The sequence below is a fragment of the Ambystoma mexicanum genome, chromosome 8 (assembly GCF_040938575.1).
Source record: "Ambystoma mexicanum isolate Mex_15411 chromosome 8, UKY_AmexF1_1, whole genome shotgun sequence".
Lineage (NCBI taxonomy): Eukaryota > Metazoa > Chordata > Amphibia > Caudata > Ambystomatidae > Ambystoma > Ambystoma mexicanum.
Window position 1 is genome coordinate 16,724,084 of NC_090929.1, and position 27,858 is coordinate 16,751,941.

At 47.5% G+C, this 27,858-nt stretch overlaps 1 protein-coding gene across 4 annotated transcripts in view; it reads left to right on the forward strand.

Annotated features, from left to right (window-relative positions):
* GOLGA2 (golgin A2) overlaps positions 1–27,858 on the forward strand; it is a 918,457-nt gene that overhangs the window by 211,104 nt on the left and 679,495 nt on the right. For all 4 annotated transcript variants that reach the window (XM_069609145.1, XM_069609147.1, XM_069609148.1 and 1 more), the window contains 2 exons: positions 2,285–2,328; positions 2,459–2,522. In XM_069609145.1, coding sequence (XP_069465246.1) covers positions 2,285–2,328; positions 2,459–2,522 — 108 coding nt within the window. The remainder of the gene's footprint in view (positions 1–2,284; positions 2,329–2,458; positions 2,523–27,858) is intronic.

Below are 27,858 nucleotides of genomic sequence, written 5' to 3' on the forward strand. Positions count from 1 at the left end.
CTTCTTCAGCATCTGTCCCAGGCAGGTCCCTCGGAGACTCCCCATACCGATGCGGGAGCCCCCAGATTCTCAAGTTGTTCCGTCGCTCTCTGTTCTTGACGTCATCGAGCTTGTTTCTGGCTTTGCGCTCCTGTAGTTCACGTTCCTTAATTCTCACCTCCAGCTTCACCTCAAGCACCTCAGCAGAAAGCTGGTTGTTTTAAAGGATCTCAACATGGTCCTCCACTTTAACTAGTCGCTTCCTCATGTCAAACCTGGATGTCTAGACCTTGGACCGACAGGCCTTGAGCTCCGCCAAGATGATCTGAATGCCCTGCTGCATGCTTCTCAGACCTCCCGCAGCCATTGCCCACAAAGGGCAGCCCAAGTCCCAATGCACCACAGCGCTGCTTCCTGGGACCCCTTTGCTTCCAGGCACCCCCTCCCCTCCATTGCCAGGGGGCCAGTCGCAGGGCATCGCCCACCTCTCAGCATGAGCCTGAGCCACCTCACTCCAGCAACTCTGGGTATGCCAGGGGACAAGGCCTTGAACAATGGCACCAGCGAGGAGCGACCTTTACTACCCACCACGTATGCGGGTCTGTCCACACCAACAGGTGCACAATGTGCCTGTCTCCGCTCCATCCAGTATCCCAGGCAGAGTCTCGCCGCCGAAGCAAGGCCCCCTGTTTGATCAATCTTCACTATACGGTCTGGGCTCCACCTTCACTGCCTCCTGCAGGGGTCGCTGAACCGGGATAGCCCGCTGCAGCGCCCACAGAGCACACCTCACTTGTTTGAGTAGTCTGCCACAGCTGGAGGCTTTCACAGCTTGCCCACTGACACTTGCCCGAGCCGCCTCTACTGCTCCTTTACCCACTCACCCAGATTCAGGCTCCCAAGTGGGCCAGGCCAATGTTGTCACTGCTGCTGTGGTGTGCATGGTTACCAAGGCCACTGCCTGGATGACCGCTGCTGCGGTGTTCCCTGCAGTCCGCACACTTTCGCTAGTAGAATCAACGCAAGCGGGGCGGTAGTTCAGGCTGCTGTTCCCCAATCATGCAGTTTGGTGTGGAGCTCCCTGTTAAGCAGTCATCTTGCGCTGCTCCTCCTAGTGGTCTTCAGATGATTTAATTGTCGACCTGTTTCATGTACCAGTGAGTGGTTTGTGTGTGTTCTTATGTAAAAGCAACACATGTTGGGGCCTGGGGCTCTTATGTATTGCACTGCATGTGTCTCTGTAGTTGTTCCCGGTCTGATCACCTCTCAGTGGCAAGCACATGAGATCATTAGGGCAATGCATAGATATGTGATTAGTCTTTAAATTCCTGCGTGTGTGCTTGAAGTTGTTTTATTGTACAGGGACTAGTTCCTTCTATGCCATGTGTTGGATGCAGGGGATAGGTCTGTATGACGCGCAGTACATCTTTGATTTCCTTTCGTCCTATTGTCATTTGCTTGCGTTGCATGCTGCGTGTGCTGTTTGTGGGTGGGCAAAACGTTGGCCGATATAAAGTAATTCCAGGGCTCTTTCTGCTTTTATTCTTGTTTACTATGTTTTGTGCCCCATGTGTGGATGTTTTTTGTTGAGTATCCTGAGATCCATTCAGTTTGTTCCTACATACCTTCTGTGTATGTTTAAACATTTCCGTACATTTTTTGTTCTTTGAAAAGTGACTCGAGTTTGCCGTGTCGGATCTTTGCTTGCAAAATTCCAGCCGAGAACCAAGGAGGGTGGCAACAATTTTGAAATTGGAAATTTTCAGAAATCGTGGGCGAATAGTGCATTTTCCAACCTCTGGAAAGCCCATGCACAAGTATTTTTAGTAATTTGTTCCAGCATGGAAACCGTGCCGCCTGCAGGCTTGCATGAATGTTTCAGATGTGGCCAGATCAGTGACCTGGTAGATTTAGTGTGCTTTCATGGAGAGAATGTAACAAGTTTAAAAAGAAATGTCTTTATTAATTTAAATTTGTTCACCACCTTCATAGAATCAAACTATACATTACAATCTTGTTTAAATCCAACAACAAATAAAGAGTGGAGCAACCACTGTACATTGGTGCCATCAACACGTATGCAGAAGAGTGTGCAAATTAAGTCCATGTAATCAAGCTTTCTCGAAGTAGACATTTACTAGACTGAGGCTTCTGTATTAAGTATATTTAAACCTATATCTGATATTTCCAGTCGCATAGTAGATATTCGTTATAGTTAAACTAAAGCGTTGCAGATGTGACGTGTGTGTGTGTGTGTGTGTGTGTGTGTGTGTGTAAATACTTATCCCTTCTTTTCTCTCTTCAGAGGAGTTCATTGGACGAGGTGAGGACAGCTGTGCAAGACAACAGGTGAGCTGCCCTTTTTCTCATGCATGCGACTTCTCCCTGGTTCCTAATTTCTTTTTATCCTCGTGTCCCTTGTTGCTTTGCTATCCCCATGAATCTTTGTAGCGTGACTGATGCCTGACGTTTCTTTTAGGTCTCTGACAGCGACAGAAAGCCTGCGTCAGCTCTCGGAGCAGCTCAATGGTTTGGTGTCCCAGGTACATTACTCGGGTTGCTGCTTCATCCTTTGAGTGCTCCATCCTCGTGCACTGATGAGACCCCTGACATCTAAAGGGACCACTTTCTAAGGCATATCTCGTAGGGCCGCCTACTTGCTAGATACTGACAGTCTTTCATAGGTTTTGTAGACTAGCACCCGGCGAAAGCATGCTTTTGTTTCTGAGTTTTGCTTTTCTTGTGGTGAATGTGCTCACTGGTCATGGTTGAAGCAGATGTCTGATTTAAAGTTTTTGTAGGCCTCACATAGGACCTTGTAGCGTAAGAATTGGTTGTTTCCTTTAGTGCTCTTGCCAGGCAGAGCTTTGATTAGATTGCTAGTATTTTTGGGCTCACCCACTCTGCAGTCAATCTTGGGTTAGCAAGAAGATTTTGTCATGCCACTTGCAATGCATTTCTCATGTGTCCCATTAAGCGCACCAACTTTCCACTCTGTTGTAAAAATGACTTTTTCTTAATTCCCTTAATCTCTTCAGATTGCTGTTAATTCTGTGCTGTTTCTTAGGAGTGCTTAATGGCAGTTTCTCTGTGTGTTCATGCTATACAAGAAACTCAAGAGGTGACCCACACGTGGGCATGTCCCTTACTTGTAAGCAAAATGTAGTTTTTGAACCAATGTGGTGATGCTAGAAATGCAACAAACAAGAAGTCTGGGCCACTCTTTTTTTGGGAAGAAAGTATGGTTTCTTTCATTTATTGCACATTTTCTTGCCACCAAGGTGGGTAGTAAGTGTTGTTCACCAACAATACACACTATATCCTCAACATATGTGGATACTGGGTGTATTGTTATGATCGCCATGAAATAACGGTAATCATTTTTAAGAATTAGACCAGAGCAATTTACCATCAGCTCTGCATCATTTTAGAAGTGTGAAGACGCAGAGCAAAGAAAAAGATTAAAGTTGAAGAATTTCATTTGCAAAGCCAATTAGACACAGTTTTAAAAAATCTCTTCCTGTTATAAAAGACATGGTTGGTGATTAGTATATAGATTAGGGCAAGTTTCTCTCTACTTTACCCTAACCCTAGATAAGCGGATCCCCAGCGCTGACTAGGGATAGAACATTCACCAGGGTTTAGTTAGACTGTTGGAGGGCAATACAGACTTGGGCTACACATTTGGAAAAACATGTTTATGAATAACTAATGAATTGTTAAACCTTGGATACTCCGCTTGTGTGATCTCGATGCTAGAAATGCACTACCCCAAGGCCCTCCAATGTTCCAAGGCCTTCAGAGGTTATGCCCCTTCATGATGCTAAAGCGTTCCCATTGTTTCTTTGTAATGTCATGGTCTTCCTCTTCTTTGCTCGTGATGCCATGATCTTCCATTCCTCCTAGACTCTTTTTCTAGTTGTGACCCGTGTTTATTGTCTTTGTGGTGACAATCTGGGTAAGTGCTTTAGTGTAAGCTAGAATAGGCGGCTGTCGCAGATGACCTTAGCAACTTGCAGGAATCTCCACAGGAATGTATTGCAAATAGAGCACAAGGTATGTGGTCTGTTCTTCTGAGCATTGTTTAGATCATTCAGGACAGGGAGTCCAATGGTATGATTGAACACACTAACTAGAACATGGGTTTGGGAAGTGGAGCTAAGGCTGTCCCTCTATTTGTTTAATCTCCTGTGGGAGCTCCCGTCCTAAACCAGGCACCCACAACCCCTGATTAGTGCTACTGTCTGGTAATCCCCATTGTCTGACCATTGCCTTCATCTTCAGCTAAAGGTAATGATCTAAAATGCTGGCTGTCTGATCTCCCTCAGGGATTTCCCAGGTGTTCCAACAATATACATGGATAGTGTTAAAAGGGTGGTGAAATTGTGTGCTGTTGGAGAATCATCTACTTACTACAATCCTCTCCCCACTACTCTCGTCAATCCATCTCTACCCACCTTCTCTCCGCCCCCCCGTCTCTCTACCCACCTTCTCTCCTCCCCACATCTCTCCACTTTCTCTGATGTTTCTCTCTCCTCTCTGATGTTCCTTCTCCCTGGTTTTACTATGCCCGCATACTCTCCTCCGCCCTACTACTCTACTCCTCCGCACTGCTACTCTCCTCCACACTACTATTCACCTCCTCCACACTACTCTGCAGGACTACGAATCTTCCCCTCTCCTTCCCCAAACTTGGAGATATGATTCCTTGCACACCCTTCCACCACACTTGCTCTCATAATTTTCACTCCTCCCCACTAATCTCCTACACCCTTCTCCTCACATCCCCCTCCTACGCCCCTTTCTACTAGCCTTCACTGTCTCCTAACACTCCCTCTTACAATAACTCCTACCCTTCTTCTACTGTAAACTCCCACACAATCCTGATCTTTCCATCTCTCTCGACACAGCCCCCTCCCCACTTCTACACTACACACAACTGGTATCGCTCTCTCACAAATACCGTACTTGTACTTAGTTCTGCCACCAACTCCCCAACACTATGCTCCTACATCTATCCTCTGTCTTGTCTCTCCGTCCACCACCACCTCCTCCTCCTCTTACCTCCCCAGAACCCACACTCTGCTTCTGCTTAGAATGTGCCGCTGGTGGTTCAGTGTCACCCTCGCCGCCTCATTGGCTGCAGCGCTCGCCTGGCTCTCTCCACCATGCAGGCCTGCCTTTTCCACAGGCATCGGATTACACAGGGGAGAAGCTTTAAAAGACCTCTAAGCCTGTCCCCTTTTCTGGTGGTTTAGCAGCCATGGGCTTAAGCTCTTTGTTCTTTTTGTGACTTTCTTCTGATGTTGGTGACTTGTTGTAATTTTGAGTTTCTGTGTCTACTGTGCCCTCTTCAGTCTCTCCTCACTTCTAGTTCGGTTTCTGTAATCCCCATTGCCTGGGGTCTGTCTGGGATTGTCTGGTCTGGTGCTGGCTCTCTCATTGGTGTTCTCAATCCATTCCCTGGCTTTTCTGGGTTGAACTCTACAGTCTCTGGTCTGGGTTTTCTTGGTTTCTCAATGTTGCATTTTGTGGGGGTGGTGCACTGTAGAAGAGACATGGCCAGAAAATGCTGTGTGAGGTTTTGACAAATAACCAGCTGTATCAGTGGTGACATTTGTGACACAGGAGTGAACGGCTGGGTGTTCAGGAACTGGCACCCCCAACTCAAACTTCCTGAATCTGGAACCGGCTGGGTCAGACTTTTGTTCTGGTGAGTCTCCAGCCCAAAGAACAGAGGGGTTCTTATCCTCCACACACACCCTTGACCGGGTCATGATCTCTGACCCTGTCACACAGCTAGTTTGACATCTGTAGTAGGCCTGTCCTTGTTTCATGTTTTGTATGCTTGTGTATTTCTGGGATGTTTGGATTGGTGTCAGATTGTCAGCCATCTCAAGCTCCAGTTTGTGGAATTGCAGACCAGCCCAGGTGCTTATGTAGTGCCATCTTGTAGCCTGTAACAGTGGCTTCTTCGCCAACAGCTACCAACAGCCCTTGGCCTCCCCAGGCCAAGAGGTGCCATGAACAATATGCCAGAAATGTGTAAAAGGGAGTATTGTTTGTGTAAGATAGAAAGTCCACTTTGTGCACTTCTTTGGGGTCCTTGCATGTTTTGCTTGTGATCAATGCACACTTACCATTTTTCCCCAGTAACTGTTTTGTAGCTCTTTGGAGAATGTTATGGCTCCAAGAGTTGGGGTACCACCTAAAAGCAGCTCCTGGGTATTGAGAAACCTGAGGTATCCTCACTTCTACTACCCCTAGATCCTCTTCTCTGGTGGCCAGGGATAGGCCATCGCTTTTGGATCCTGACCCTGGGGGCAGTGAAGCGAGGGAGGATCATATGGGCGAAGGGTCCTTGGGGTTTGGGAAGAGGGAACCCACAGGCGAGACATGGTATCCCCTTTACCTATTGATAACCAGCCTAACCCTCCCCCGGCCTTTATGGGCTATTGTAAAACATCTCCCTCATTTTCCCACATTCAACCTATGACAGTACTGGGACGAGGAAGAGGCGACTAGGAGTAGTGAACACTAGGAACTCATTTCACCACTCTAGTCCTGGGACGATTAAGAACTCTGTAGAGTACTGTGAAGGTCAGGCATTTTAATATTTATTTATTTGAGCATTTACATAGCACACAAAACCCAAAGGTATCTAGGCATGTCCCTCTAATCACAGCCAGGCAAGTCCAATTAGGACCTCACACCTGCAACCTGTCAAGTGGTTGCAGGTGTATAAAAAGAGATGAAAAGAGCAGCAGACAGACAAATAGGGAAGCCTGTGTGGGAGAGACTAGCAGGGGGATCCTGTTCGAGAGGCGGCAGCCGTGGTGGGTCCTGAAGGGAAGTCAGGACTCCGGCAGACGATCCCAAAGACCTGCTGCCAGCGTCCGCAGAAGAGAAGCAGAGCTGCCAGCGAACACAGAGAAGTACCAGAAGTGCGAGTGGGGCTCGTAGTCAAAGGCAAGCCAGCAGGCAGAGCATAAGTGGGCCATTTCAGCTGCCATTTCAGCTGCCCTAAAGGACTGCCGGAGACCGGAGAGTGAAGGGGGACGTCACTTGAGACCGGGGCGCGTAGAGGGGGTTGTGTGTAAAAGAAACAAATGCCAAATAGGCAGAAAAGCGTGCACCGATTGAAACAAACGCAAAGCCACGGGTTGAAAGGGAAATTAAGCTGCAAAGTAAATAATAAATAATATTAAATGCCAAACTGAATGGAAACTTTATGGGCAAAGCTACGAGCCGATAACAGATGAATGGAAAATTGCCCGTTTGAAAGCAATTTATGAAATGAGAAAGCAAGTGTGAAAGTTTGCAAAAAAGCATGACAGAAAGGTGGGGACGAAATAAAACTATCAAGAAGTGAACTTTGTGCATGAATAGGGTATGGCAAGGCCAAAGACTGGCAAAGGAGATGTGACACGTGGTGGCAAAGACAAGAGGCTACCAGGAGAAGCCAAGTGAGGGTGGAACCTTCAGGTAACGCCAAGAGGCCGAAAAGGAGAAGCTAAGTGAGTGTGAATCTGTACACAGGGGAAAATGCAGAAGAACCTGTCCGGGCTGAAGAGCCTGGGGTTCCAGGTTGCGCGACCTGTGATGGGTGGACCGTGTGGTGTGGCAACTGCGCCTGCACCAGAGAACCCTCAATTGTGAAAGCCAAAGACGTGAAACAAACCAAGAAGGAACATTTAGGTGAACTGTTAATTCAATGCAGAAGGGGAGTGTCCAGTTGATCTGGAGTTGTGTTGAACATTGAAGCTAAGTATAAGTTGGAAATTTCTTGGGGAAGGGACCCCTGAGACTTGATGAACTGCAATGCTGTCTTGAGGATGGAAGCCTCAAGATCTTTTTCTTTGGAAATGTGTTGCCTTGTACTTGGGGAAGGGAGCCCCAAGAATTTGTGGACCTGTGCTCAACTTGAGAAAGGTAATCTCGAGACTTTTGTGGAACTTTCTTGAACTTGGGGAAGGGTAGCTGTAAATGAAGCTAGGAGCTGGGAGAAGCTCAGAACATTGTGTTGATACCATCTTTTTTATTGTTCACATCCCTACACATTGTTTAGTTTTAGTTGTGAGGGCAAGGATAGGTTTTGGACACATACCTTCAAGTTGAACTTTCTGACTCAGACCTAGTTTCGTTCAGGTAGGGAAATCCCACCTTAGCATAGGACAAGATAGGCTTTCAAAGATCCTGACATCTGAGTTAATAAACCATTTTGTTTTGAAATTTGAATCTTTTGTCTGCGTCTTGCTTCATGATGCCTTCACGGTATCCAGCATTACCAGTGACCAGGAGCTACCACGGGAACGAGCAACTGGTAAATCTAACTTTCACATGCGGTGCAAACAGATCATTTGTACCTATTATTTATAGCCTCTTACGCTGTACATATCGTATAGATGTGTCATAAAGTTTATTTATAGACTGTAGCCTGTGGAGCCAAAGGTAGCTCTTGGTAGCAGTTTGTGTGAAGCTAACCAGGTTCTCCTAAAGCACAAGGAGCAGCTAAATGGCTCCCAGCGCCCCACAATTTCGAAATTGGCACTGGTTCTGATAGGTAGCGGTGGCAGCGTACTTTAATATAGTGGTTGCAGAAGTTGGAGCCATTTTGGCTAACAGGTTCACTTCTCGGAAGCTTTCAAAATAGTTTCTGCTTGTTGTGAAATCCCATAGCCAGGCCATTGTATTTTGTTGCTTTTATGTGTGATTGGGTAGAGGGGAATTTTCTGTTCAAGAGTTCAAAAAGGACTGTGTTTTAGGTAAGAAAACTACACAAGACTTATCTTCTTGGTATTAGGTAATTCACCTTTTGATAAAGGCCTGTACTACGCAAGTTGGTAGTGTGACTGAGCAACCAGGATCTTAAGCGGGGTAATGTGAGCTCTATAGAGCTGTAAAATTGAAATCAGTAAGTACAAGTAGCCGTTACATATACATATTTATAATATAGACAAGATTTAAATAAGCATTCCTTAAAAAGCTTTATCTGCTAGTAACATTCAAAGTTTGGATTCAGTTTTTAAAAGACAATAAAAGTTTGTAAAGACTTTTCCTATGCCAACACATGTTCCAGCACACAGAGGCCGTATTGCACTTATTTCAATTACCCATTGAGTTGTTTAAGGACGGGTTAGAATCAGAGTTTTAGAGCATACGTTCAACAGTTTGTAAAACAGTTTCAATCTCCTAAAGGCCGGCAGGTACACTTTTCTATCCCAGCAATAATAGTGTCCACAATTATAACCCATGAGGGAACAAGTATTGCCTAAGCCAATAAGTCCAGAAGAGTGCATTTAGGGAGCCAGGACAGCCAAAGTCAATAGTTGTGATGCACTTCTTCTTAGATAAAGTCTTTACAAAGTTAGTAAGTTCAGAAGAAATCACAGTAACTCAAGTGAGCTACTTTGTAGAAAGCACAAGCGGTTAGGCCAGTGCAGGTGAGTTGAGATCAACTCCAAAAATTACTTTGCAAGATAGGAAGCACAATTTATTGCTAAAAGGTGAAAACCCCAAACTCCACAGTACCTGTGATTTGAAGAAACATTTTCCAGCTGCATTCCTCCTTGCTACAGTTTGACCAATCAGGGCTGTTTTCACTCAGGCACACCTAGAGACAAAGGACAGGGAGGTTTCGGGACCCTTACTCACTTCCTGCCTTTACAGATAACGCTGGAGCCTGGTCGGGCTTCAGGGCTGAAGCCTGCCAAAGGCAAAACACCCAAAGCGCTCAAACAAGTTTCAACTAACAGAGTAAAAGCCACGAAAGAACTAACAAACAGAAAATGGTGAAAAAAGACCGGGCCATTTGAAATTAATTGTCACCCATGGGTGCTGTACTGCAGCTGAGGGTTCAGCCTGCAGTAGACATGCACCCTGGTAGTAAAAGTAAAACACTGCCACCAGCCATTTAAAGTAAGTTTGTGTAACAAATGTCACATGAGAAGTGGGACATGGAATTACTAAGTAACCCCCCAGCACTCCACGTAGGATGGTGTGTGCTGGTCCCACGAAGAGAAAGGTAAGTAGGACAGGGATCATCTTACTATTCTTGGGAGCTGTAGTTCACCGGTAAACATGTATTTAAACATTGAGAAGTCCAAGGGACTTCTTGGTGGCACTGCACCTAAGGTGCTGTGTGTCACTGTACAAAAAGCAGATGCATATGGAGTTTGTCAGACTCCATAAAACAGTAAAACAAAAAAATCCTAGTAAGGAAAATACATGAGGGAGTGGGAAAAAGGTCCCATTTACTCAGGAGAAAACGCTCACAAGCCCTAAATCCAGCAAAAGAGCTGGTGGTCTCTAAGGTAGAAGGGAATTAGCACAGAAATGAACATTCTCCCCAACACTTTGTCTGTGTGCGTTTTGGTGCGTGAAGGGGATGGCTGTTTAGGATTCTTCTGTCATCCACCACCTCAGAGTTTGCCCAGGGAAATACCTGCCATTGTTGGTGTGTGGTGGCCAGCGCTGACTGGCTGGCTGCCAAATATGTAATGGGGCTTGAGGGTAAATTTGAAGATTAGGGTCGTCTTCTGCACTCCTTTTGGGGCATGAAAGCTGACACTGCACTAGAACTGTGTCAACTACTGAGATTTGATCCTGAAGCAGCAGGTGAGTTGACTGACCCAAAAACCATGACAGAGGCTCTAAAGCAGGGTTGTCCAGCACCAAGCCTCGACGGCCGGAAACCTGACAAATATATCATGAAAATCCGACATGGATCCGGCCCTAAAGGCCTGGAGTTGGACAACCCTGCGCTAAAGCATCTTTTAGGTAGCAAGAAAGCAGATCTCTCTTGACCAGACCTTGTAAGGTGCCATTTTACCTTGATCTGGTGGAGACTGCTAGATAGGTTGGTCAGAAAGCATCTTTGTTAATCGCCTAGCACATGCGAGCCTAGGGCTTGCATATGCTGCTTGGCTCACTGAATCTGAGTACTGCACCCTTCAGTCTTCCCAGCATGACTGTTGTAGTTGCTGGACCTTTCGTTGGACCCTTTGGTGGTGGGGCAGGAATCTGGTACAGTTTTCCTGGCATGTAAACACCCAGTGCAATGTTATTTTTTAACTTTATTTAAGCAAACAGGTAGACAGATTGGGCACAGGCCGAACCCCGCTCACAATTTACATGACAATGACTACTGTATTGGTTCTTATTGCACATCGATCCTCTGTAGAGGAGAGATTTCTTTATGTATTACCTGGTTGGACTTTCCTCAAATATTCATGAAGAGGGACCCATACATTTTTAGGTCTGCTCACCGCAGTTACAGTTGCAATATAGCCCTCCTCCCTTTCATTTACACAGGTAAGCTCGTTGAGCCATTCCTTACATGACTGTGCTGCTTTAGATTTCCATTTCAATAAAATACATTTTTGCAACAATGCAGCATATAGTGAACAATCTGCGTACTTTGGTGGAAACCTTCCCAATATCACCCAAGTATTTGAGGTTGGAGAAGTACAGGGGGATCCCAACCATAAAATGCAGTACTCCAGCAACCTCCTGCCAAAATGTGATACCTTAGGACAACTCCAGAACATGTGAATCGAATCTGCCCCTTCACATCCACATATTCTACATTTATCAACTCTGTTTGGAAAGAATCGTGATACCCTAGCAGGTTGTAGACATCAAGACTCGGACCAGGTTGGGTTGTTTTGCTGAAATAAGGCTTTATTCAAATAAGGTGTAACCAAAAGAAATTAAAGTCCATTAACTCCTTGAAAGTTACTTCACTCTCAGGTGGCCTTCCAGGGATGTAACTTAGCACTCCTAAGTTTCCTTTGTGTCCAGATAGCCCACCAGTCGTTCCTTCTCTCCTCGTCCTCTCCGTATGACTAGAAAAAGCAACAACAAACCGTAGATCAGTTCCCGGGCTTTTATTTGATTTGAGTGACTTAGTTCCCCCCCAATGGAAACCTTCCCTGACTATTGAGCTTCCCATTGGTTGGTTCGGCCATGTCCCGCCTCCATTAAAGGCTGCCGTCGGCTTCCTTAACACCTGGTCGCCCCGTGAGGCCCCCCCTTTTGGAAGACCCCACCCACTCTCCTCCCTCCCTCCCCATGGGCCAACACTTCCCGACTCCTGTAGAGCGGACCGTCTCGCCGAGCCAGCCATCTCTCCCTCTGCGTTTCACCTGACGGCGAGAGGAGCTCGGCGGGCCGCGCGGGTCTGTGCTCCGTGGCTGACCGCGTCTCCCGCAGGCTCGCTGCTACCGGCCCGGACCCCATGCCACAGTCCTAGACGCCTGAGCCGGCAAAGTCGGGTAAGAATACGAAGGATGGAGATACCCCTTCCGTCTCGCGGCCGACTGCCACGAGGCCGCAAAGTCCCGCTACCCCCTCCCCTTCGGGTTCCGCTTCACACAGGTGTATAATGCAGTTGGTTTAAGACCTTAAATTGAATCAAGCGCAACCGTGCATTGAGTGCAACATGTTTCGCTAACGGGCAATATGTACGCCATTTAGTCTCATCAACACTCCTATTCAGATCTCTTTCTAATTTAGAACTTGCCGTATTTCGTAGCGTCGAGCAGCCTGCACAATCTTATATAACTTTGACTCTTGTCCCTGCGTATCACTCTGCACTATTGCATCTATGCACTCAAATTATCCTGGTTCTCGGGAGAAACGAGGACCGTTTCCGGCGTGCTGCAGCCCTCATTTGGAGGTATTGTAATCGTTTAACTGGGTTAGTGCTTAATTTTGCCATAAATTCCTCCTGTATCACAAATCTCCCCTCTGGAAATAAATCCACCAGCACCATTGTTTTCCCTGGGTCCCAGAATGTCTGTATATCAGGATCATATGTGGGAGGGAGACACAGACAGTTCCACAAGCCAATCTTCCTATTATAGGGAGTTGTTATTCCCAGATACTTTAACACTCTGGCTCATGAATTCACTGTTGTGTACACCGGGTCAAATGTACAAGCGTCTGGACTGATCATCCAGAATGACTGCCTTAAGGCCGTTAGGGCTGCGCCATGTCGTTCCAGTGTTGACATGCTGGTGAACCCCCCAAAACTAAATGTGCCGCCATGGATCGGAGTTTTACAAAAGAAAGCCTGCCCCGGCCAGTTTGGTATAGAAGTATAATATGGAAGTTTGGGAACCACCACCATTTTCAGTAGGGATAATCTACCATATAGGGAAATCGGGATTCGGGCCCACAATGCCAATTTAACTGTCAATGTATTAAGGTATGTTTCGTGGTTATCTTCATACAGTATCTTGTGTATGGGACACCTTCACACCCAAGTACTTGAAACCAGTTGGAGCCCACTTGAATCCTTAAAGATCGACTGGGATAGCGGTTCCATCAGTAAACTGAAACAATTTGGATTTAGAAGTGTTGATCTTGTAGCCTGAGTAACTTGTAAATTTAGCCACTTCCTCCATAAGTGGTTCTCATCAGGATTCCGTAAGTATAGCAATGCGTCATCTGCATACAGGGATATGGTCTGTGGGGGTCCCGCTATGTGTATTCCCCTGTGTGCGTGATGGTCCCTCATCAGCCAGGCCAGTGGTTCTATCGTGAGTGCAAACAATAACGGGGAGAATGGACAGCCCTGGCGCGTTCCATTTGCCAATGCAAATGTCTGAGTTTGGGCACCATTGATTCGGACCCTGGCTACTGGGTTCATATATAGTAATCTCACATAGCCGACAAAGTTAACTCCCATCCCAAATTTTGTAACCACCCCAAATAAATAATTCCATGATACGGAATCAAAATATTTTTCAGTATCCAGAGCTGCTGCTACCTGGGCCCATGGATCAATTTGTGCTGTAATACCGAAGAGGCATTGTTACTTGAAAGCTGTGGATCTTGTGGAATTAAAGTCCGACTGGTCCGGGTGTACCAGATGTGTCATGTACGGAAGGAGCCTATTTGCTAATACTTTCGCAAAACTCTTGGCGTCCGTATTAATCGATGACAACGAACGGTTGTCAGCGACCTCGCTTGGTGGTCTACCTGGTTTTGGCAACACCAAGATCACAGCCTCAGTAAGTGTTGGTGGGTGCCGCCCATATATCAATGATTCATCCCAGACCTTGAGTAAACGTGGTCTTAAGGTCTCACTAGTGTTATTGTTATTTGGCATTTATATAGCACTCTATATATCATTGGTATGATCTCAACGCGCTTGTAGGTTGAACGCCCTCAGGGACCGCAGTCCAGGTCAGTCGAGAGAGTAGGGTAGAATACAGTGCTTGGGTGCACTCAATATTTGTGCTGCCAGTGAGATTAGCCTGATGAAGGCAGCATCCTAATATTAGGTGTGCTGCAGTGGTGGTTCGTCTCTGTGACTGCATTCTGGCGGCATTAGGCCTGTGTAGGAAGTTTGTGTGCAGCTAAGCCAATTTCTTTTGTGGCGTATAGCTGCGTTCTAGCAGGTTGTTGAGGTGTTCATGTAGAATTGTTTGTATGTGTGCAGCTAGGCTGAAATTGGGGTATAGCTGCATTCTATTTTTTGTTGGTGTAAAGTGGGCATGGTGGTAGGAGAGAGGTGAGTGTCTGGAGTTGGGTGGTGTACTCTTTGGAGCTCACTGGTCCTGGTTACTTTCTGGATCAGGGTGAGCTGGCAGTGACAGTTCTCATGATTCATGGTATAGTTACTTAGGGATGGTTTCACCTGGTGGATCATAGTAGGTTATGATTTTTACAATCAAAGGGTCATTATTCTCAGGGTCAGCATATGCCGGAGAGCCTATTTTCATTGAACTCTGCATTCTATAATTGCGGTGTTTCGGCTGGCATTAGTCGTGGTTATGGAAAAAGCCAGGTTTTTAGAGCTTTATTGAAGGCCATGTAGTCTTGGATGTGTCGAATGTGAGGAGGGAGTGAGTTTCACAGAGTTGGGGACAGGGATGAGTAGGCCGCCCGGCCCCCCAAACCCCCCCCCACCTCCTCACCCACAATCCTGGTTGAATTGGAAACTGGAATCACTAGTAAGAGGGGCAGTGATTGACCCTCGGGTGCACGATATGATAGGTTACTTATAGCGTGGTTAATACCCAGAAGCTTCTAAGCATGGACCCTGGGATCGAACCTGTATTGCTCGTGTTGTCTTGCTTCCAAGGCGAGCATGTTGCCCCTGAGTTATCCTCCCGAGACTGGTAGGGAATAATCTTCTCTTGTAGGTAAGCTGGGCCAGTTTTGTGTACTGCTCAGTGGGTAATGCATAGAATTTTGACCGTGGCCCTTCGTCCAACAGGCAACCATTGAAGGGTGCGGAGAGCAGGGGAGATGTGATCCCTGTGTCCCAGTGCAAAGAGGAGTCTGGGCTCTTTGGAGTTTCAGTTGGTATGCCCGGGTACCCGGATATAAGGAGTTTGCATCGTCTATTCTCGACATTACAGTGGACATAATAGCAGCGAGTCTGTTGGGGTAGTTGAGGTATGGAAAAATGTGCCTTACGAGCTTGAGGTGGTAGTGGCAGGATTTTGATACATTGTTGATCTGATGGGAGAGGGTTAAGTCAGAGTCCATAGCGCTGCCAAGGTTTTTGACTATTTTGGAAGTAGGGGGTCGAGGTGCCAAGGGAGTGGTTGCGGGAGAAGGGCAGAGTTGCTGCTCACCATGATCTCAGTTTTATCAGGGTCCAGAAGGAGTTGAGTTTCTTGTCATCCATTGATCACTGTGCCTGAGGCAGGATTCAAGGTCGGGTCATGGGTTGAGGGGAGTTTTGGGAATTCTCAGGATAATTTGGGTATTGTCAGCATAGGTGTAGCAGGTGAGGTTGTGCACGTGGATGATCCCTGGTAGCATGCTCAGATAGAGGTTGAAGAGGAGAACAGACGCAGGCGTCTAGTGGTACTCCGGTGTTCACCGTGCACGCGGTTGAGAGAAAAGGGTAGAGAAAGGTGATTTGTTTCCTGTTGTTGAGGAAGGAGGCAATCCATTTGAGTGCCGTGCCTCGGCTTTTAAGCGGGTGTAGTCGGTCAAGGAGGATAGAGTGGGTAACAATGTCAAAATCGGCTGACAAATCAAGGAGAACCAGCGCTGCACACCCTTCTGAGTCTTCCGAGACCTTGAGTTCAACCCATATCGAGACCTGTGGTTTCTGTTCCACGGTGCGGCCTGAAGCCCGATTGAACGGGGTTGTGTAGGTTGTTGGATTCTAGAACTTTGTTCAGCTTAGATTACGCAGCACGGTCAATGAGTTTCACCAAGAATCGGGTGTTGGAAATCGGCCTATAGTTCTTAGGCTCAGAAGTGGTTTAACATGCGCTATTTTAAAGGCCTCGGGAAAGATACCAGGGGTGAGGGAGATATTTATAATGGACTTAGCTTGTTCTCGCGCACATGTGGAGGGGAATAGCTCTTTCAGAAGAGAGGCTGGACAGGGGTCAAGCGGTGTTCCCGAGGGTCTGCTGCGGGATAGTAGATTAAGGAACTCGTCACTCGAGATGGGGTTGAAGGAGTCGAAAAATTGTATTATGGCAGTTGGAGCAATGGAGTTGGGAGGAACGGGTGTTGGGCAGAGAGTGAGGGTAGAACATTTTTAATTAGGGTTGTTATCCTGTTTAGAGCTGTGTTGTAGAAATGAAGGGGAGAGTGTGTCGCAGAGTGCTTACAGGGTAGACGTGCAGGAGGGTTTCAGAAATTCGGAGATTCTGTGGACCTCTTTGCTTCTGTTGTGACGATTCAGGATTTGTTTATTGTAGGCCTTTTTAGCCTTTCAGATCTCAGATTTGTAATTGCGGTGGTAGTGGTGAGCGAATATGGGTCTACTGCGTGTGTTTTTTTAGGTGATCGCCATTTGCGTTCAAGAGAGTTTGCTTCTGAAGGTCTTCAGGTGGGGCGTGAATCATTTGGGGGAGTGTCCTGTATGAGTGGCTGCAGGGCGTGTGGGGGGGTGAGAGGAAATAGTGATTCATTGAGCCAGGCGTCAAAGGTTTCGATAGTTAATGCTCTTGTCTGAGGTTGGCGGTGCAGGGAGACTGTGCAGCAGGATTTAGGCTAGATCGGGAAGTACGTTGACTTTGCTCCTTCATGTGTGATTGTGTCTAGGCAGCGATGGACTTGGGTGGAGTGAGGACAAAGTAAGGGATGGCAGAGTGGTCTGTCCAGATGAGTGGTTTGGGACTAGATACAGAGACAAGGTCATCAAGTGTATGACCTCCAGTGTGTGTTGTACCTGTGGGGTGTAGAGAGGTTGAGTTCTTCTAGACTCTCGCACAGGGATTGGGTCATGGAGTGGTTTGTCTCCCAGTAGTGTGATGTTGGGTGGTTTACCTGAATAGTAGCTAGTGAGTCACTGAGTTAGTTGGCAACGTGGCTGTCCTATCCGGAGGGTCTCTATATGAGTAGGAAGCTGTGAGTGACTGATGGGAGTAGAGATATATTTATTGGAAGGGATTCATAGTTTGCGTTGCATGGTTGGCTTTCTGTAAGTGAGATGGAGAAGTGGGACTTATAGAGGATCGCTACTCTGCCACCTCTGGAGGGTATGTTGTGGGAGAAAAGCGAGAAGCTTGGGGGGGGGGGGGGATCAGGGGGAAAGGAGGCCTTGTGCGCGATAGGTGCAAAATCATCTGAGAACCAAGTTTCAGTGATGAAGATGAGCTCAGGGTTGTCGGAGGATAGGAGGTCAAAGATGCTGTCGGTTTCTCGTCACAGAGCGGGCATTGAAAAGGAGACGGGTGACTACACCAGGGGTGTCTATTTTTCTGACGCTTGTGGCAGGGAGGGATCGGATGGATTGAGAGGCAGTGAGTAAGGTGTCAGTCGTTGTGATGTAAGAAGTGGTCGCAGCAGTCAGGGTGTCTGAGGCTGACCGGGAGGTGGTTGCAGTGGGTGTTCTTACAGGGCGGGGTGGGTGGGCCAGGTCGATTGTGAGTGGGAAGAGTAGGCGGGCAGTGGTGGGTATTCATGGGATGGGGTGGTGTGGATCGGGAGGGAGAGGGTGGGAGGTGAGTGGTGTCGTTGTGGTGTATGGGGTTGGGCGAGTTGTTGAGGGCGGCTTGTGTCTGGAGAGGGCAAGAGTTTTAGGTGTACTGGGAGAGGGGCCATGTTCAAAGGTGTAGATGGGGTGGTGGCAGGTGGGGTGGCCCTTACGGCAGGGTTGACGGAGGAAGGGAGGTTGAACTCATGAAGGAGTGGCAAGGTAAGGAGGCTTGAGGGAGCGGGCCTGTCGCCCTTTCCGTGTTTTGTGTGTTTGGCTGCAAGAGGAGTGTGTGAGAGAGTATCGAGGGTAGGGGACGAGGGTTAGGCGGGTAGAGGGATGAAGCAATGTTTTAGAAAGGCCAAGACCTGCTACTTTGAGAGACGGGAAAGGGGTTGAGGGCGGAGGTCTGTGGGAGGGGGAGGAGGAGGAGGAGCAGCAGCATGGGGTTGAGGGGGAAAAGGCTAGAGGATTTCGCAGGTGAGGTGGGGGAGTCGCTGAGCTGTGCATAGTTTGGGGGGCGCAGAGGTCTTGGGGGGTCAGTGCTGGCAGGTAGACTTTGGAATAGTGCAGGAGTGTGTGTGGGAATGAGGTGGAAGGGATGGAGATGATACAGTTTGGCTGTTGGATGGTGTGAAGTGGAGCTCCGGACGAGTGGATGAATGGTAGTTCAGGGCTAGAAGGAGTTGGGGCAGGTGCAGGAAAGGCTGAGGTCGGGGAGGCAGGTCTGGGAGGGGTGTCCTTATCAGACCCCATCAAAGCGGCGGTAGTTCCAGGGGGGTAGTGGTGGGTGGCTCATTGTGTTTGGAGTGCCAGAGAGCTCCTCTGGCTTCTGAGTTGGAAATTGTGTTGGGTGCAGGAGTGTGGGGGATTTTGAGGGGAGGGGGGTTGTTGTCAGTCAAAACCTGTGGGGTAAGAGAGGTGGGGATGGGATGGGCTGGGGTCTGTGGGAAACAGGTAGGGGGTGGGAGGTATTGGCACGCCAGAGCACTCTTCTGAGTATAGAGTTAGAGGGGCTATGGGGGTTTTGGAGACAGCGAAGAGGGTTAGAGTGTATGGGTGGCTGAGTGGAGAGGTCGGAGATGGTGGTGTGAGGTGGCACACAAGGGGGGCGTTCATGAATGAAGGCACTAGTACAGAGGACCAGAGATGGGTGGAGTGGAATATTGTTTGGCAGGGGGGAGGTGGTGGAGTAGAAGGGGCAGGGCAGTTGGGGCCAATACGTGGTCCTGGTTGTTTTTGTATTGCTTTCAGGTCGGGCAGGTCCGCCATGGATGAGGGTTGGGTAGTCCTAGATAACTGGTTTGGGGGGAGGCCTAGGTTTCACAGAAGTGCAGCCAGTAAATTAAATGCACCTAGATTTGGGACACCTAGATAACGGGAGAAGGGCCTATGTTTCAGAGAAAGACAGGCAGTAAATTAGACACACCCACATTTGGGACACCTAGATATCGGGAGAAGGGCCTAGGTTTCACAGAAAGGCAGGCAGTAAATGAAACGGACCTAGATTTGAGAGACCTGGATAACGGGAGAAAGGCCCAGGTTTCACAGGCAGGCAGTAATACAGCACCTAGATTAGAGAGGCCTGTAGAGTGGGGTAGAGGCCTGAATTTCACAATACGATCAGTTTAATTTGTCTGTACAGAGGATTCCTTGTTGTAGGTGATGGGTGAGAGTGGCTGGTGCACTTCAATCTGCTGGTAGTGTTGTATTGTGGTGAGACTACTAATGTATCAGTACTAGTGTGATTGTGTGGGGAAAATTCTTCTACCTTATCTGTTGGTGCTGGTTGATGGCAGTCTGTTCTTCAATTGATGTGTCTGGATACTGCAGCCGGTTGGTGCAGCTTGTTCAAAGTGGAATTATTCCATTGCAACCACCTCGTTGAATGTGGTTGCAGCGTGTGATAGCTGTTGCTAGAAGGAGCGGTAGGGTATGATACTGCGCACTGGGTAGTTCAGCGTTGAGTACGAATTGGTGGGGTGCTCTGGGTCAGTTTGATTATACGTACTGTAGAGATTTGGGGCAAGTTGCTACTGTATGTTTTGGTGTTAGTGGGTTGCTGCTTCCCCAGCTGACACAGTATGGATTTGCCCTTTGCCTTGGGCCCTTAGCCGCAGGGCTACTTCGGGCAGAGGGCTGCCCTAGAGCTACACTGTTAATTGGATCCTGATAGCCAATCAGGAGGGGACATGACACAAGGCGGGGAGAGAACACGGAAGGGGCACAGGGTAACACAACCAAGTGCCGGAGCGCTTTCAAGGCAAATTTACACCAAAATTAGCAACAAAATGCAAGAGGGGAGCAGGGGGGCCTCACCTGCATGCTACCAGGAAGCAAAGTAGTAGGGTCAGGTGGCTCGCAGAGGGACTAGGTCCCTGCTCGAGTCAGATTGCAGATAGCCAATCAGGGGAGGGGTGGGACGCAAGGCGGGGAGAGAACACTGAAGGGGCACACGGGAACACGAGGCACCAGAGTGCTTTCAAAGGCAAAATTACACCAAAATTTGAAAAAAATGCAAGAGGGGCACAGGGGGGCCTCGCCTGCTCGCTACCAGGAAGCAAAGTGATAGGGTCAGGTGGCTTGGCTTCCAATACATACTATATATATATATATATATATATATATATATATATATATATATATTGCAAGCCACCTGACCCTATCACTTTGCTTCCTGGTAGCGAGCAGGCGAGGCCCCCCTGTGCCCCTCTTGCATTTTCCATTTATGTATATTTTCCATATATATATATATATATATATATATTTCCATGCCCAGTTCATCGGGCCCGGGGCTTTACCAGATGATACGGGGCAATAGCCCCAGCTATTTCTTCGATAATAACAGGACCGTCCAATGCTTTGTGCGCCTCCCCGGGAAGACCCGGGAGAGCAATCCCTCTTAAATAGAGTTCTACATCCTCCTCTGTACAAGTGTCTGCATTTGCGTAGAGTGCCTTATACAATTGTAGAAACTCCCCATCAATCGCCTCATTTGATGTTGGGAACCTCCCTGCTGCCCCTTCGATTCCCGTAATAAATGTTGCCCCTCTCTCGACTCAGATCACCTTGGCAGAGAACCATCCAGGTCGATCTTCCCGTATCGACGGGCCTGGACAGGTTTTTGACATACAATGTATCTCTCAGTCCGGCAATTCGCAGAACTTCAACCGGTTGTCCTTAATTACCCCCAACAGCGCCTTGTCGGCGTGCTGCTGTATTCATTCCCCAATCGACGCAGTTCTCGTTTGGTCTGCGCTAGCTCCCGCCTATTGGCCTCAAGTACCCCAGTCGTGACTGAGATCACTGTGCCACGCAACCAGACCTTAAAGCTTTTCCGTATTGTGGCGTATCTCTTGAACCAAGCCCGCATTTGCCTAAATAAAAAAAAAAAGAAAAATAAATAATTAAAAAATACATTTTCTCCTGTAGATCAACTAGTGTGCTATCCATTAGTATGGATCGTGGCATCGTCCATAGAGGGCGGGGACGCGGCGGACCGCCAAGTTCCAGTGACCTCGCCACAGTCGAGTGATCGGACATAGTGCGGGGTAAAACTCTACTCCTGCGTAAACGTGCTGCCCATGTTGTCAAGAGTAGCCAGAAGTCAATCCGTGATATAGCGTCATGGACTGTAGAATAATGTGTATTCTGCCATCGGGTGTTCATCCCTCCACACATCTATCAACCTCAGCTGTTCCATTGTTTGTTTAATCATTTTATTTTAGCTGTGGCCGTCGGTCCCCGCTGTGTGGTACTCGACAGGTCATCACAGAGGTCTAAAATGAGGTCTAAAATTGTATTGGAAGTAACCCCCCTATTTAATGGGGGGCGTCTGGCGTCTTCACCAGCCTCTCAGACACTTGGCTATAAAATCCTGGGTTGTCAATGTACGGATCATATGTGTTTACTAATATGACCTTTTCCCCTGACATTTCCCCTCTCACTATATTGTATCTGCCCTCTGGGCCCCCTCTGCTAGGAAATATAGCGATTGATGCACCAGAGTAAGCACTACTCTGGCTTGCGAGGAGTAGGTTGTATAATATCTTTGTCGCCCACATTTGGGTGTAAACCCCTCATTAATGGCCCTCGTGCGTGTGTTTCCTGCAATATTACAATTTTGGTGGAATGACGGTCCAGGTATGCCGTAATCTTCCTAGCTTTAATAGGATTGTTCAAGCTGCAAACATTCCATGTTAACAGTTCCACCACTTCACCTGACATTCAGTTGTAGATGAACAGTCTTCATGCGTATGTCTCAGAGAACCAATTAGCAAGTGGTACAACCCATGACCACCAACAATCCACCCACCACCATCTGATTTTAAACCCCTCTTTAGTCCCTCCCGCCTCCCCTCCCCAACCATCCAAGGTCCCCCCACTTTAATAACCCAACTTGCCCCACCCTCACCATCTTCCATAACTCAGTGATGTATCCCTTGTATAACCATCAAACTTATCAGAGCCTCCAGACCATACCTTTCGAGAGCGAGCTGTACCACACTAGCCAATGCTCTTATTATGTCAAGATTAGATTACTGTAATGCCCTGTACTCAGGAGCTAACAAATATAACACAGACAAAATTTGATGACTGCAGAACAATGCCCTGAGGGCAGCACTCAACATCCCCTACAGAGAGCATATAATCGAATTCAGGAAAGAGGTAAACTGGCTGAAAATAACGGACAGAATTCTCCTCAAAACAGCATCCCTCACCTCCAAATGCCTGAATAACCTAGCACCCCCATACCTAATGGATAAAATCACTGGGAGAACTACCCGCCCTGCGGGATCTGCCAACTCATATATGCTGGAGATTCCTAGGTTCAAACGCACAACAGCAGGAGGATCTAGCTTCCTTGTTAAAGCGGCACAATGCTGGAACAAACTACCAGTTGACCTCAGACAAATACAACCGTACCCTATATTCAGACATAAGATACTCAATTGGATACACACTAACGATACCTAATTAATCTATATTCCTATCTCTCCAGCCCCACCCTTTTTGATCCCACCTAACTACACCCTATCCTGGCTAACTATGTACGCATAGTCGTCTGCTCTGTCATGTTTGTATGTAACAAGGTAGACCTGTAATGTGGCTTTCACATGTGTACATGTGGGTTTATATATACTGATATTCATGATTATGCTTCCCTGACCTTCGAAGACCATTGCTTTGTATTTATTGTATCCTGTACCTGCATCTTGCTCCGATTGCAATCACTGCTCTATGTATTGCTACCTTTGCACTGTAACTAAGTTTTAGGATTTCTTGTTTCTCTTGCGCCTGTCTACCTAAGGGCTTGGTGCACATTACCAAACAAATAAACAAACAAACCATGGAACATTCCCGCGGTGCGCTGTGAGCAGTCACGACTTGCAACCGCCGTGTGCCCCAGCCTTAATGAACAGTTTCACATACCAGGGGTTTCTAGTTCAATCGCCCATGTCGTTTCGATCAGCTTCTGTCCCCTGACCATGATTTTGATCATTCCCACGCTCTTGAGTTGGGAGCATGATCTACACCTCTATATAGGCTATGGCATCCGCAGGATTCTCAAAGAAATGCGCCCTGCCATCGTGCTGAATGCGTAGTTTTGTGGTAAACATAAGGGCGTATAGGACGTGTCTGGCTCTCAATAGTTTCTTCACTGGGTCATAGCACCTTCTCAGGACCTGGACCCCAGCTGCGAAATCCGGGTAAATATGTGTATTGGTAGCTACATAAGAGTGTCCCTGATTTTCTGGAGAGCTTCAGGATGAGATCCCAGTCCCTATAGTTGAACATTCTAACAATAATAGTACGTGGACGGACCCCTGGTCTGGGCACCGGGGCAGGAGCATGATGTGCACGCTCAACCAGGAAATGCGTGCAAAATGTTGCTGTCCCAAACATGGTCATTAGTAGGCTTTCAATGAACGGCTCCATGGGCCCTTTGCATGCCGCCTCAGGTACTCTGACAATGCGCACGTTGTTTCGTCTTGAGCGTGACTGAAGATCATCACGCTTGCCACAAATCTTTAGTGAGCTCAGCCCTCAACTCCGCAATGTCTCGGTCGTGTCAGCCCACCTTGTCCTCCACCTCACCAATTCTGGTCCCTGCATCGTTTATGCAGGCAGTATCCTTCTCAAGTTTGGATTTCAATTACCCAATAGTTGCCACAATATTGTCCAGTTTAAACATTAAATGACATAAAGCCACTCTGCATGGCCATTAGCAGCTGATCTTCACGGGCCTCCCCGGTTGTGGTACTCGGGTCTCCTCCCTGTCTTTGGACCCACGGCTTGTGTGCTGGTAAACTAATCCATTGGACTGTGCTATTTCCCCGCCCCTTTTGTCATGCTGTGAAACTGGTCTCAAGCCTCCTCCACGCCCTCTTGTATGGCAATGCACCCCTACGCAGAGCCTTTGTGGTCAAGCTCCAGTACTGTCCACAGTGCTGCTGTCCTCTGCTTACGGGCCCTGTAGTATCACTTTCACTTTCAAGGCTTGGCCGGCGGTGCCAATATGTTCCTTATCTCCAATGCCTCAAGGATCTCAGAGGATCAGTGATCAATCACCATCCCACAATGGCAATTTTCAACTAATGATCCTATGGCATCTAGCCCGCCGCCCACTCCAGCTACCCGTTCAGGCTCCTGGGGTCGTGGCACTCTCCTCCAATCCAGTAGGGGACTGAGGGTCTGATGATTGATAGGCTAGCCTTCCACCCTAGTATCAAAAAGCGCAGCCATTCACACTCACTTCTCGTGTGGAGACTCGCACGATTCTCCTGCTTCCCAGATGTCTGCGCCGAAATAGGAAATAATGCCAGCCGCTGATGTGTTGAGTAATTCACTGGCCCTCGTGGCGCTTTAGTGCATAGTCCAATCAACTCAATATACCAGGGGCCATTTATAGTATTTACTGCAGTGTCATGGAGCAATCCCCATAGGGATAATTGCTTGCAGCCTAGGTGCCTGCTTCTTCACAAAAGGGATATTCCCATCAGAAATTGATTATAATGACGAAATCACAAATTACTTGTATGAATCATACAAATATTAGTGTTCAATTACTTGGCTTCTCAACTGAGTTGTATAAACAAAAGAAAAATATATTGTTGTAAACTGCAACGTGATCAAGAAAAATAGTTTATTTCATCATGAATTGAACAAGCACTCGAAGACTGAAAAGAAAGCACATGTCTGTTCTTAACTTGAACAAATTGATTACAGGGCAATGTGCCTATACATATAATGAATCGGCAGAGGCATGAGTATAATGCCCATGAGGACAGTACATAAGTGAAAAAAATCATACATTACTAAACATGAATAGTAGACAAAGATGTCTAGGTGTCTAGGGTCTACGCCAAGAACAAAGAAATTACTTACAGAGGCGTTTGATGCCAGGGACGAAAAAGTCACAATGGCGTTTCGGCGGTGTGGAGAGGTTCAAGCCACCTTCATCAGGCTCAAAAGACTGTTCTGGACACTATAGGACATAGATTTTTATCAATATCAATCTAGAACAAATTACAGCATAAATACAGATATATTGACCCAACCGGACACGTCAATCAGTGAAGAAACCAGTCACCAAAGAGGGAGGATTAACACTGCGTGCCATCCACTGCAGAAGTGCCCATGCTCCATGAACCACTAAAAGATGCAAAGGAAAGGGAGCAACCACATGGTGCTCATGAAAGTCACCTAGAAGGGAGTTGCTAGAAAAAAAACAGAGTGCTACAGCTAACAGCCGCAGGCAGGAAGATGACTAAGAGAAGTAGCCCAAATGGAACCGGCTAGGGGTGAAGGGGTCATGGCAAAGTAGACCAGCTTACCACTACAGGAAAGATGGGGGGCTGGTTGTGCTGCTTGTGTTAGAGAAAATGGAGGACCAGCTGAGGCAAAGAGCAGACTAGAACAGTGAAGGGAAACGGCACCTCAGCATGTATCTGACTGTGCTACCAGCCTGAAGTAACACCTATGTGAATAGACATAACTTAAAATGCACGGCTGGTGACTTACTTCATGCCGGGTTTCAAAGTTACGTAACAAGGGAAAACTTGCCAAGAGTAATATGTTGGAAGCCAATTGAAGTTAGATAGCCCACTCAGAATGCTCCAGTGGAAAACTACTGCTTGTAGGGAACTTCAAAGCAGGTGCAGGGAAACAGGCGTCCGTGCTGCAGAGTGGGGAACGTCCTGATCTAGAGGTTCTATAAGGGAGAGAAAAGAAAAAGGAAAATGCAAAGAGTTAAACAGCGAATGCAAGTGCCCAGAGTGATGGCTCGCTAGACGTATCGCGAGAACGGGGGTCCTGAAATGGAACTCTCCGGCAAGAAGTGCTGTAGCTATTTGGAGACTAGCTACAGGTCATTGCTTACCCGCATGGGCGTCTGATGGATCGCCATGTGAAAAACTATACACAGAGTGCCAGTCTGGAGATGGAAGTCATAGAGAGAACTAACAGCCCGTGGGACTAAATAAAGAGGACTGTTCTGGTCGGCTGGAGAGAGAGAGAGGGAGACTAGAGAATGAGGAAGCAGACTAAGGAGTCAGCTGCTCCACTGCTGAGTGCCAAGTGGAGATGCCATGTTGGAAGAGGGGGTGAACTGGAGAGTCGAGATCTCCAAAGATAGGTGCAAAGTGGCGACACCATGTTGGGAAGAGAGACTGGAGATGTGTTCAATTTGCCAGGCAGTAGCTTGCTGGTGTAGATTCAGCAAGGTGAAATGAAGAGACTGAGATAGGTGGTAAATAAAGTAGCAATTCGGCATGCGTTACCAAAAAGGCATGGCATCATTGAGGCCATCCTCTATGGTGTTGAGCCTAAATATCCATCTGGCCTCTTTGTTTGCCAATTGAATGTGTGGGTTCGAGACGTTTTTGACAGTGTCAAGGACCCACCACAGAATGTCGTTGGCCGAGTGGCCGTGCTCCATGTAGTGGCACACTGTGGGGGCTGTGGCATTTCTGCAGCTGATTCTTGATCGGTGTGCAATAATTCTTGTGTGGACAGGTTGTGATGTCTTGCCCACATATTTTAAGCCACAAGGGCATTGTATGCAATAGATGGCCCATGGAGTCCTGCAGTTGGTGCGTTGGCAGAGTTCACATGTTCTGCCGGCAATGTGAAATGACGGTAGTTTTTTTTACAGAATTTGCAGATCGAATATGTGACACACAAAGTGTTCTGTGAGTGGTTTTAGGTTCCTGCTCGTGGTTGTTGACTTACTGATTTTGGGGGTCGCGTGTACTAGCCGGTCTCTCAGGTTTTATTTTGGCGCTTGAAAGCAAACATAGGCAGTGTTTCGTTTGGCAAATTTAATTGCACTAGAGGCCAGAACTTGTGGATCAGCGTTTTGACTGGAAAAATATTGAGCTGTAGGTGAGTACACAGACCAATTTGTCCTGTTCGATTTGAGGTCTGTGTTGGAAGAGGGTCTCTTGCAGGGTACATCTTGCTCTCTTGAGTGAGCAGTTACTAATTTTTTGAGGTAACCTTGTGCATGTAGCCTGGCTGCTAACTGCTCAGCATGCAGGTCATAATCTGTGAAGAGGGTTCAGTTGCGGCGGAGAATTGAAGTGATTTACCCGCGGCTGACACTACCGCGGGCAAATCATTTGCATGAGAAAGGTGCCAACTACCAAAGGTTTGAACCTTTTGTCATGCGAACACACATACATACTCACACACACAACACACCCATAACATCCACCCACACCCTCAGCACACCCCCACTCACACCCCCAACATAAACAACCAAACCCTGCTTTACCTTCATCTTCACGCTGGGTTCCTTAAACGGAAGGCTGCGGGGGTGTCCCACGCAACCCCCGCTCACTATTTCATGAAGTGTAGTGAGCGGGGCGATGAGGGGAACACCCCTGTAGCCCCTGTTTTTTTTTTTACAATGCTACCACCAAAGGTTCGAACCTTTTGGTGGTAGCATTTTTAGAACTTTTGGTCATTGTGAT